Source organism: Phoenix dactylifera, unplaced genomic scaffold, assembly GCF_009389715.1.
Source record: "Phoenix dactylifera cultivar Barhee BC4 unplaced genomic scaffold, palm_55x_up_171113_PBpolish2nd_filt_p 000365F, whole genome shotgun sequence".
Taxonomy (NCBI): Eukaryota; Viridiplantae; Streptophyta; class Magnoliopsida; order Arecales; family Arecaceae; genus Phoenix; species Phoenix dactylifera.
The window spans coordinates 287,918-300,819 of record NW_024067819.1 but is presented as its reverse complement, the minus strand read 5'-3'; the positions used below and the strand labels follow the sequence as shown (position 1 = coordinate 300,819).

The 12,902-nt window shown below is 39.1% G+C and overlaps 1 protein-coding gene and 1 pseudogene across 5 annotated transcripts in view; one reads left to right on the top strand and one right to left on the bottom strand.

Moving 5' to 3' along the window:
• The window catches only part of LOC103696693, a 39,429-nt gene extending 37,122 nt beyond the window's left edge, over positions 1-2,307 (top strand). For 4 of the 5 annotated variants that reach the window (XM_008778384.4, XM_026800996.2, XM_026800997.2 and 1 more), the window contains 2 exons: positions 491-883; positions 962-2,307. In XM_008778384.4, coding sequence (XP_008776606.1) covers positions 491-883; positions 962-1,129 — 561 coding nt within the window. In that variant the 3' untranslated portion in view covers positions 1,130-2,307. Of the gene's footprint in view, positions 1-490; positions 884-961 lie in introns of those variants that run through there. The other variant, XR_003383366.2, reaches the window with a different exon arrangement.
• An 8,815-nt stretch (positions 2,308-11,122) lies between these two features.
• Positions 11,123-12,211, bottom strand: LOC103696694 (annotated as a pseudogene).
• Between the last annotated feature and the right edge of the window lie 691 nt (positions 12,212-12,902).

Here is a 12,902-nt window from a genome sequence, read left to right as displayed (position 1 = left end):
CCTCAGCTCTAGATTTTGCCAGTTCCTACTGCTGTTAGGTGGCAGCTGATACATGGTGTGTTTTTAACACTGGAACCCATGTTATGATATAATACAAAATATCTTATATAATTGTTTCCATCATTATCTCCTTTTTTCCTCTTCCAAATTTTCATGAAATTAGATAAAGCATCATGCTTTAAAATGTACTAAACATAATGTAATCAATTTTTGCAGTCAAATACCAGGACTTGTCAATATATGTAAAAATCCTAAATATGCAAATGCAAGCAATCAGACATGAATTACATTCAATGGATACTTGAATTCATTTTACTAAAACTTATTCTATGATCTGAACTGATATTCATGTGGTGATAGTTTCATTTCTATCATTTCTGTTGGGAAAGCATCAACATAATTTTTTTATTCTCCTCCATAACGCTATTTCGATATAAATGCATAACAATTTCTCATGTATATGCTTTGTGAACTTTTAAAATATTGGCAGAGAGACTTGGTTCTTTGTTCACACGACATACTTGCTTCAAGAAGGGATTATGTTGCTTTCTCAGTTCTTGTACAGAGTTCTTTCTTCCCACCTGGGGTCAGTTCAGAATCTGCTACCACTTCTATAAATAATAGATCTTACAGTGGAACAATCCAACGATCTGATGAAGTCACAGTGGATAGTACTGTTTCTGGCAAACGCACAATTAGGCGTTCGTTGCATAATAGAGATATAGATCGAAGCACCGAAGATAGTTCTACGTCTCAACTATCAACAAAGCGGAAATTAATTGATAGGGCCTCTTGTGTTGGCAAGCAACTTCCAAATAGATCTGCATCTATGGCCTTCTTCAATTTGGAAGAAGATGGAGAAAAAAAGTCTAGGACTCGAAAGGTATTTGGATCTCTTTGTAGATAAATTTTATCCATCTTAAGGATGATGCTGACTCACGTGGTCATATTTATTTTGCAGCATACAGAAACTTTCCAGAAGGAGCTTGTGATGACTTCTGACCAAGCATCAATGCAAAATCAACGGCTTCCTAAAGGTTTTGCTTATGTTCCCATTGGTTGTCTTTCCAAAGAAAGATCAGTTGCCCGTGATTTGGAGTCTCGTGAACCACGAGAACCTGGTGGGTAGGACCTAAGAAGAGCCTGTTGGTGCTTGTTCTAATCATGGAGGCGCAATGACAATCCCTGATGTATAATTTTAAGGGAAGTAAATCTTGATCTGTGATTTACTGCCAATGGAAAGAGATCGAAGTCAATCAAAGGGATAGGGGCTGGCTGATGTGCCTATACAACTGAGGCAAGATTCAGAAAGTTTTGATTGCCAACTTTGTATATCTATCTGAGAGCAATTGTACAAATGGTGAGAGTGAGTTTCCATTAATGTATCATGTGGTCTTCCATTGCTTAGCTGGTTGGCCATCTTTGGCTGCCCAGTTAAAGGGAAATATGTAAGCTTGGCTCTTTCCTTGTAGCTGTATATGAGGAATATAGGTATCGACTAGGTTGCAGATTTTGTAAAGGTATTTTGTATATTCTTACCATGGCATCTATCAATAGGTCTCAGCTAATTTTAGGACAACTAGGCTCATGTTTTTAATGGTTTCTGTTTCAGTGTTATTTTATCTCAGATGCTGAACATTGGAAAGTTGATATCAAATATAGCAAATGTTAATTGTAATAACCACAATCCTTGGCTGTGGCCACAATATTTTGTTTTGTGTTGCACAATATTTCCTAACCAAGTAGTTACTAGGTTGTAGTACTCAGTTCCCTCAACGCACTATTGAAAGGAAAATTCTTTAACTTAGTGTCGCTCTTAGGCAGAAGTTTTTTTTTTAAATAATTCTCATTTGTTATTTGTAAAGCTTCCTGAAAAACTGTTACTGCTTCTGTGAAGTTTGCGTGTGGGTTGTCTTTCTGGCAGGTAGCTGTGCAGGGATTAGGTCAAGAGTATATTTGGGATGATTTGCTTCTGATCTATCTGTTTTTTAGATTAAGTACTAGTGGACATTTGCAGCTGACAATACCTTTTCTGTAATTGCAGGAATGATTGAGCAGGATTTTAATTGAAGCCATTAGGTCATGGAAAAATTTTAGCGAGGCGTGGACAGTTTCCAATTCCATCATACTTTGCTTTTGTATCATTTATCTCAAAAATCTCATCTTCACATGACTTTGGATTCATATTAGTCTGCTTTCTTGGCTATAAAGGTGATGTTATGGAAAAATGCATGAACCTTGAACAAGCTATTCTTTCCATGGTTGAGGGTGTGAGTAGTCTAAATGAAATGGCTTTGATTGTCTTCAATCTATGATTTAATCCTGCTTAGTTCCTTTTATTGTAATATATTTCTTCTTTTGTCATGGTTTGTGCAGTGTCAAGTGTTTGTTGGCTTAAGTTGGCAGCTTGGGAATGATAATGCTCTGGGTTCTGGGAGGGTTTGGAACCCGGCCCCTCCGCCAGCATTGAGCGTGAATGTTGTGTGGTTATATCTTTGCTCTCTTATTTCTTGATGGCATGCTTAACATTCTTTATAGATCTATATGATGTTTAATGCTGTGTGTGGTTATATATGATGTTTAATGCTCTGTGTGGTTATAACATTCTTGATGGTATGCTTAACATTCTTTATAGATCTATATGATGTTGTGTGGTTATATCTTTGTTCTGTTATTTCTTGATGGCATGCTTAACATTCTTTATAGATCTATATGATGTTTAATGCTCTGTTTTCTATTACATTTCTTCTATTCCTATGCTGTAATCTCTTGCTGACCATTTCTGTAATAGATATATAATATATTTTGTTTTGCAGACGTGATGTTTCACCTCTGCCAGAATCGTTACTGATTTATATGCCTTGGTTGTTGGTTTTGGGAGGAAGCTTTTTTCGGAAAATTTGAATGGTGGAGGCTGGGAATGCTATTAGGGCATGTAAAACATTGTCTTACCTGTGCAAGTTTAATACATCGGAGTCCTGGTAAGCCTGATGCATCTTTTCACATGCACTCACATTGATGTTATGACGTCTTAGGTGCTAAGTTGTGGAGGGAGATTCAACTTTGGAGTTTAGAAGCTAGTGGTTTGGCGCAAAATCCAGCACCTATATTCACTCCCCAGGCTTCATGCTTGAAAATTTCAATCCACTAATCATTTGCAAATGATTACAATGCCAGATACCGCCAACTAATAACCATAGCTTTTTCTAAGCTAGTTACATATTTTTCAGGCATGAGCAAGCCTTATACACTCTATTTTAAGGCATAATTTTTTTTTTTTCAAATTTCAGCGCAACCAAAATTTGTCCCCATAAATATAAAGAGATACAATGATAAAACAATGAATACATTAAAAGCTTCTTAATGAGCAGAAATAAAATCAGTTGAAGCTTTTTAGAATTGTTGGGAGAAGCTCTTTTGATATGCACTTCAGTTGGAAGTCTAAATTGAATCCCTTTGAGTTGGTTGTTGAAGTTGTATTAAATGATTCCTACTTATTGAATGCTCTTTTGTTTTGAATGTGCTTTTTCTCTCAATTTTTTTTGTGTTTCTTCATCTTTTGAAAGGCCTTTAATGAAGAATAGGTCCAACACTGGTGAAGCGATGGGAAGGTTCGGAAGATGTTTAAGGTTGGAATGGATGGTAAGTAGGTTAATTGGGCTTACTATGCAGCTCAATGGTGGTACAGGAAGTTCTACAAGCTCCAGAAGCTTTGGAAAAAGTAGTAAAGGTCTCAAGTTATTCAATCAATCTGCCCATGGATCGAAGAAAAGCAATGCTTGATATGACTAAGTTGCTCAAGCCTCTCATCTCCTTTCACAACTGCTAAATCCCAGACTCAATTATGCCTTTGAGTCTCCAGCCTCTATGGTTAGCTCTGACAAATGAATGCTCGAGTAGGTCGAGCTGCATGATTCTATCTTCTCACTTCCCTCTCTAGATCCATCACTCTTCCACATAGGCCGGTGATCAAAGCTCGAAGATGTGTAAGCTCATTATTCTACTTGGTCAACATCCGAGTAGAGGTGGAAATGTGAGGCACTAAAGTCATTGACACAGTCGGGGGTGGTGTGTGGGAAATAGAAAGGATGAAGATGGGGATGGTGGGTGTGGTAATAATTTTTTTCTCCTGACAGTGGCTGCAGCTTGGAAGGGAAAGGGATGTTGAAACGTGATGAAGATGGGAGAGGGATGCTTTGATACCAATTGACGCAAGCGGAGATGGGATGGTTGCTGAAATCTAGTTGGATGGGGGTTGATCTCTCTTCTTTTTTCCTTCTTTTCTCTTCTATCAATAGTGGCTAGGGTTCATGTGGATGGAGAAAGGAGGAAGAAGAAAGATGGTAGATGCCTAATTTGGGGTGCTATTGGGTTCAATGGATGACTGTTGAATTTGGAATTGTGTTTGCTTGGACTAGGCTGATAGAATTGGGTTAAGACCCAAGGTTGGATTGGGTTGGATGTGGGGAGTTGACTAGCACGAAGGGAAGAGGAGTCTTAAAGGGTTTAGGACTCTTGGTGGCTTTGGCGTGAGCAAAAAAAGAGGTTAAGGGTGTAGGAATGAAGGGATAAGGAATGATAAGTATGGATGGATGAGAGTCTCACTCTCAATTCAGTCCTTGGCATCGCACCGAGGGAAGATGAATTTCTCTTCTCATGTTGAACACTCACAAAATTCTCAAAACAATCTAATTTCTGAATTTTATTCTTCAATTTTTTCTTTTTATCGAGTAGAATGTTGAAAAAATGAGGACTCTTACAACCAGAATTTTAGGACTCCAACTAAATATGGACTCTTTTAAATCAAATTAATCATTTGATAAAATTAACTGATGAAATTAATTAATAAAATCAACCGACGAAATTAATTGACGAAATTCACTAAACTAACTAAGACTTTCAAATAACTAGGACTCTTTAAAGATACATGGACTAAGAGTCCAAATTAGCTAAGACTCTTTCAAACGATACATAAACTCGATAAACAAGATTCCAAACAATCTAGGACTCTTAGACTCCAAATAAACTAGGACTCTTGGACTCCAAATAAACTAGGACGCTTGGACACTAAATAAGCTAAGACTTCTCCAACGTCATATGGACTCAATGTAATTGACGTTGGAACTCCTTGGACCCAATGTAATTCGGTGCTGGAACTCTTGGCCCCAATATAATTCGGTGCTGAAACTTGGACCCAATGTAATTCGGTGCTAAAATTTTTGGACCCAATGTAATTAGGTGCTGGAACTTTGTGCTCACCTAAGGAGGAGACTCAATCTCTACGCACGTCCCAGTCTTAGGCTCATGCTCCTGCATCAATTTTCTTCTATTGAGAAGAACTTGGCTCCATCGAGTTGGGACTGATTTGAAGAATCCTGGCTTGAATGGGATCCGCAATCTGGTGCGTTGGCATGCAGGTTGATGCACGTTGGAAGATGATCCGCCATTTGGTGTGCACGCAGGTGCGGGCTGATGCGTGCCGGGAGATGATCCGCCATCTAGTGCGCGCGTGGGTTCGGACTAGTATGCGCTGGAAGAGTCCTAGTGGAATTGGGTCGCCAACTAGATGGACATACACGGATGTGTGTTTGGTGCACACGGGACGTAGGTCCGGTGCTCACGGGACACGAGTCCGGGAGGTGGATGGAAGCCTGTTTGCGCGCGGCCGCTATGGCTGCTATGCTCGGTTGCAGACTTCTGTGTAGGTGTTGGGCGTGGCACCGTACATGGATCGGTTAGCCACTGTTTGTGCTTCTCTCAGCTTCTCCAAAAAAATTAGATTATTCTCCTCGAAATTAGATGGCAACGCTTCTAAAATTTCAAAACCAACTTCCTTTGCAATCGACGTGAACATGTCCCTAACTTCATGGCTGATACCAATTATAGGGGCGCAAGTAGACTACGAAAGCACTTTGATGCAACAGACGGGATTTGATACCACTTTTGGTGGCACAGATGAAGGAAGGGGCAGCGATGGAGAAGAATTTCTTGGGAAAGACGATGGTGGGGAAGAAGGGATACCTAGGAGGTTGGGTAGGCTAGATCTCGGAATGAGATTTGTTGCATGTTGAATGTCGCACATCGGTGGATGTTCCTTGGGTAGATTTTCAGGTGTTACATCAAAAAAGTCCTCCAAAATAGACTTAAAATCAGATGGAATTATCTCTAAAATTTCAGATCTAACTTTCTCGCCCTGCCTGCAAGCCGAAAGGACCCTGCAATCTACACAAACGGGTAGATTTGAACATTCTGGTTCCACCGCAGGTGCTTCTTCCTCATTGCTTTTTTCCTCTTCTTCGATCTCAGTGAGTTTAGAAGGAACTGCAGATGTCTCCATGATCTCGTCTTCATCGTAAACCAATGCAAATCATTGGTCTTTGGTAGGGCATATAACAGGAAGGTGTCCTCGGCCGTGCACTTGTAGCAATCAGATTGGCTTCCTCTTTGTGACGTAGGATCTTTGTCTTTCTTGCTGGTCCTTGCTGCTCCTCGATCCAGATATGTACCCCTATTTGCAGAAATTTTAGATCTCATAAAAGGAGGATTACCTCGAGGAAAAGGAACGCCCTTGTTGCTGCTTTCCGGAGATCCTCGCCCAACTTGAGGGTGATGCTATAGTTGTGCCTCCACTGCATCCATCTTTCATGCCATAGCAGCAAGTTGATTGGCAATTTTTGCCAACAATTCTTCTTCTTGTCGATCGTCATGTAGGGACGACTGCTTCTCGTACTTATGATGGTAGAGTACCCAAATTGACGTCGATTGATGGTGTAAGGATGACTGTTTCTCATACAAATGAGGGTAGAGTATCCAAATTGATGATTGGCATTGTAGGGACGGCCACTTCTCGTACTCATGGTGATAGAGTATCCAAGTTGATATTGTTGGCATTGTAGGAATGGTCGCTTTTCATACTCATGGTGATCAAGGAACTTTGCTCTGATACTGTTGCCCAAGGAGACAACCCAAGAGGGGGGGGGGGGGTGAATTGGGTTTTAATTAAATATTGACCAATTAAAAATATAATGAGTAATTAACTAAATCTATTGCAAGCAAATTAGTTAGTTTACTAGATGCAGTGAGTGAAGAGAGAGAAAGAGATAACAACCAATACAAACACAGAAAAGTTTATAGTGGTTCGGAGCCAACTCTTGCTCCTACGTTCACTCCCCAAGCCGCACTTAGGAGTTCGCTATAATCCCTAGGATTACAGCTGGTTGTTTTACAGGCTCACAACTTAACTTGTTGTTTTCACGAGATCACAACGAACTCGGTCAGTTTTCACAGGCTCACCGACTAGAACCATCCGATTGTTTTTCCGGGTTCACAATCAAACCCAGTTGGTTTTTTCCGGTTCACCAACCACAACCTTACACCGTTGGTTTTATCTTTGGCTTACCAACAAACCTTACAACCTTTGATTCAATCCCCTGATTGAATCAAGTAAGAAAAATAAAGGTTGAGAGTTCACAAAGAAAGCTTCTAAAAAAGCAAGTGTGAGAACAATATAAGTAAAGTAGAGTTAGAAGCCCTCTTGAATGTGGGGGCTTCTCGATTTCTAAGTCTCCTCTTGAATGTGTCGAATGATGGAGGACAATAGTAGAGCCTTGAATGCGAAGGAAGCACTTTCAGATTTGAGTTGCATGCACCTCTTCCTTCTTTTTCTTGTATTTACTTCTTTTAAGTTCTTGGTAGTTGAAATGCTTTAATGCTCAGATCAAATAGCTCTCTTGTTTTCTACTACTGTTCACTCTGGCTATTTAAGTGGTTCTATTGGTTCCATTTGAAAAATTAGCTTCGATCTACTTGACTGATCAGAAAGGTATTAGCGTATGCTAGGGTGTTGTTCCAGATCTCCTGAATTAGTACCTTTTGATTCTGAAATAGAGCGTTCTATTAGGGCCCTTCGAGCCGAAATCCGTACCTATAGAACCATAGGATCTGCCCCACCTGTCGAGATGGCTGAAGAACAACCCAAACTGCTAAAGGAGTACGTCACTCCTTCCATTTATACCTCTCCATCCTGTATTCGACTACCTGATGCCACTGCTGCTGTACAGTTTGAAATTAAGTCTAGTGTCATCCAAATGCTTCCCTCTTTTTATGGACTTAACAATGAAGACCCATACAAACATTTAGATAATCCTTGAGATCTGCACTACTGTCAAAATTCAGAACTTCACTGATGATGCTCTGAAACTTAGGCTGTTTCCTTTTTTTCCTTAAGGATAGAGCAAAACAATGGCTCCATTCATTAGAAGCTAATTTCATTCTTTCATGGGCCCAAATGCAACATGAATTTCTAAAAAAATATTTTTCCATAGGAAGAACGAATCAGTTTAGGCATGCTATCACGAGCTTCTCCCAATCTGACGGAGAAGAATTTCACGAAATTTGGAAAAAATTTAGAGACTTACTCCGAAAATGCCCGCATCATCAAATACCTAAATGGCAATTAGTGCAATGCTTTTATGACGGATTGTCTGAACGAAACTGTCAGATGGTTGATGCTTCTTGTGGGGGAACTTTCATGCTTAAGAGCGAGCATGAGGCATGACAGATGTTTGAAAATCTTAATGAAAATAACCTCCACCATGCCTCCTTCGCTCGTCAAGCACCCCCAAATTCTCAAAGAAAAGGGACCATATATGAAGTTAGCCAGTCCATAGGTCTATCCGACAAAGTAGATGCACTGTCCCGCAAATTGGACCAGCTAATGTCTAGAGAACAGCTTCCAAACTTTCCCCAAGCACAAGTTTGTGCTCTCTGTTCTAGTTCATCTCATACTATTTTTGAGTGCCCTTCGGCAGCATAATTTCCTGAATTTGTGCAAGAACACGTAAATGCTGCCCAAACGCAATCCCGACTCGGTAATGATCCATATTCTACCACTTATAACCCGGAGTGGCGCAACCATCCAAACTTTTCTTGGAAGCAGCAGACTCTCAATACCTCCCAACCTTATTCTCAAAATTTTCAACCGTTCCAGAATGTTCATCCGAACCGTCCTCCTACTCACTATTCACAATTTCAACATGTCCCTCCTCCAGCACCCCAAAGAAACACAGCCTTTGAGAAGAAAGTGTTGACCTCCCTTCAAGGTTTGAAAACTATTACACAATTGATGCACTCTCACACACAATCTATCGCCAAGCTAGAATCCCAAATGGGCAACTAGCTAATGCACTGAACAAGCGAGAGGAAGGAAAGCTTCCAAGCCAACCAGTGAGTAATCCTAGGAGACAATACATGGCTCAAGAAAATCAGCTAAATACAATTCATCATGAACAAGCCAATACTCTGACTACCCTAAGGAGTGGATGTGTAGTAGACAATAAGATTGGGGAGGGTAACAATAAGGAAGGTAAAGAGGAGGAGGCCCTGAGAAAATTTTTTCAGAATTTTTTGAAACCTTTAAATATTATATATATTGAACCCTAGGCGTGGGGGTCTTTTATAGCCAAAAGACCCCCCCATGCCTAATACCTAATTTAGCCAATTAATTTGGCTGATAAAATCCTCAAAAAATTCTGGTGATTTGGCAGATAAGAGGAGATAAATATATCCAAATTTCGTGCATCGATCCCTAAAAGATAGAAATTCATGCATCCAAAGTTCAGCCGCAGACCACCCTATTTCATGCACCATATAATCCCTACAAATTAGAAAATTCATATAAATATTTTTAGGAAGATTTGATGTGCCATTTTTATAGAAAATATAGCCCCACACCTCCTCTCTTCTCACGCCAGTTTTTGGCCAAAAATAAATAGGATAGGCATGGAAAATCTTGGGGATAAATCAAGGTGTCATTCTTCTCCAAGAAGGATAAGGATAGGTTCCTAAAATTTAGGGATTCTTCTGATTATTTGGACTCATAATCCTCATCAAATAAGATCTTCTAATTGATTTGGATCAAGCCCAATCTAATTGGGTCAAGTTCCATCAATTGGGTCAAGCTCAATCTACTTGGGTTGAATCCAATTCAATTAGGTCAAACCCTGATGTAGCCCAAATTGAAGCCTATTCAATTTGGCTCAACCTAAGCCCAATTACTCAATCAAATTGAGTTCATTAGCAATCTAATTGCTAATTAATCCTCCAATAATTCAATAATTATTTTAATGCAACTTTTGCTTAGGATAATTTGTCAATCGAATTGACCAAATTACCCCTGAATGATTCTTAATCATCAATCAACCATTTGATCAACCTAGAAACTTCTATGCGTGTGACCCCATAGGTTTGAACCTAAGCCGGTAGCACAAGAACAACTTTTTGTACTAATCGAAATGACCATCTAGCAATGGTACCCAACGTCCGGATAGGCCGAATGATTGCAAAGCAACATTCAAGAACCCTTGGACTATGGTTACCGTATAATTCATCCCTATGACTCCAAATACTCAGGACGACTTCAGAGTTCACTGTCAACTCTTTAATCAGTTCATTCATAATGTGTTTCAACTTTACACATCTTGTGACTCTTCAAAAGGATTATTCTGGCCAAGGTTTTGCTAAATTGAACACAAGGGCATTATCTCCTGTCACCAGGAGGGGTCAATTCTATCTTGACTCACACACCAACTTTGCAAGTACTTGACTGCACCCAGTAACCTTCCGTTACTAAATTAGAAACTCAGATAGTCCGGTACCAAAGTATAGCGAGTTGCTTGCTGGTCACCGTGGTGATCTCAGATCGGAGGGACACATATACCCATATCTACTCGAAACAATCTCTTGACAACAGAGCATTCCGGAACTGGTCACGTTCAGTGAAATGTACCCCTACACTTCACGTGTGTGACATATCAGTGTCTCCATACTCCTTGGTTAAGAGGACAACCAACCTATATGTCACACAACGACATAATCTCGATAATGCTGTCGTCCTAATAACAACATATCATTTGATCGTGAATAGGTTTAAGGACTTGAAGATAAATCCTCCTTTATCATAAAATAAGTCCTAAGGACTTCATCATATAAGAGTTCATTTGAAGATGTACAATGAAATGATGAATAATGCCAAATAACATTTTATTAATTTGTCAATTTATTTACAAAATTCAATCATTAACATACTGACGATTGACTCTTAGGATACAATTCCCAACACATTCTACATGAAAGAGAAAAGTGAATGAAAAATAAACAACGCACGTGCATCGAAGGAGTTCCTGAGAGCATCCAAACAAGCATTGAATCCCTTTGTTTTGGGAAGAAGCACATTTCTGAGGATTGGTAAGCCATTCTCAAATGCAAATTGTTGGCTCTTCAAGCATTTCTGTTCACTGGGATAGGAAAACAAGCAGAGGTTGTATAAATAGAACCCATAGAAGGTGTCATGCAGATATTGCAATTTATTAGTCCAGATGTTGACCAAGCAATCAAAATTGTTGGTTATAATAAATGGAAGAAAAGCTTCTTTCTTCTAGTAATTTATTATGTTTCATAGTTAACATCCTTCAGAAAATGTTATAAGAACTAAATACTAAGAAGGGCAATTATCAAAAATAGAAAAAATTACTTTTTGCATTTCTGCAACAAATGGATGATAAGAGGAAATAGAAAGAAAATATTACGTATAGTCAGTGCCCTCGGGAAAAACTGCAAGCCAGAGTGGATCTTGGGGATCTCTGAAAGCTGAAAGTTTCTTTCACATGATTGACTCATCAACTTCCCACTTTCTCTCCACTGGAATGAACTCAAAAATTTGAAATCCCCAGCTAAATATAGGCAATTTCATCAGACTGCTCTTAAGGATATACTTGATATATCCCAAGCGACCCTTTCTCAATGCAAGATCCCACAAATACATCCAATCAACTTCAGTTCAGTGGTTAGCAAGGAGCAATACACGCTTCTTTTCAGGAACACTTTCACCAGAAAAAACCACCTTTGTCTTATTAATTTTCTCAAACAGAAAAGGCCACAAAGATAGCCATGTTCCAAATAGGATGGACGTTGCCTTCCTGCTGTAGTGTACACTGAAAAGCCGCAATAAGAGTGCGGTCACAGGGGCCAAACAAATTAACATCATAAATGCAGTTGAAAGTAATATCACTAAACACAGAACACCCCTGAATACTCTCAAAGGTGTTAAAGGGTGGTGTCTCTGTCTATTTTCTGAATTGAGATGCTCGCAAACCTCCATCTGCTTCCAGTTTCCATTTAAAGATTTGCCTTCATTAGAAGTAGAACCATTCATCTTGAACAGCTAAAATTCCGGTGACAAGTCTAATGCTCCCTGTTCTGATTATGTGAAAAGTCTCCAAGTTAATGATGCCAAATTAAGTGGGCAAAAATTTGGCAGTTCCACTCAAATATGATGGTTGTGCTACATTACTCTGTGCCATAAGGGTAAAATTACATGCAGAATTAGCAAAGCTCGAAATTTTTTTACCCTGCATAATTCAAGAGGGAGGAGAGGATATAAGCATTCTAATTCCATTTTGAACATGACAAGAACCACCAAAAAAAGGCTGTACTAGTGGCTGATTATAAAAAATCAACAACTCAGTATAAATCTGAAAGCAGTAGCTAAGCCAACTTGATATAGAGTTCATGAAGATAACTTAACCCTTCTAAAAGAAAGGTAAGGAAACAAGACAAGTATAAGGTTTTATGAATGACATAGGTCTCAGTTTATAGTAACACATTAAGGTGGTATGTCCAATATCTGGTAAGATTTTGTTAACAGAAAAATATCTTAGTCTTGGCCAACATTTTGATGGCATGCCTGAGATTCAAGCTCACTGCTTCCTAACATTTAAAAGTAAAAAAACTGTAAATAGATGGATGGTTCAGGGCAATGTAAGTTCAGCAAGTAATTGCTCGTTTTTTTTTTTTTTTTTTTTTTTTTTTTTTTTTTTTTTTTTTTTTTGCTAAAAACGGATTTT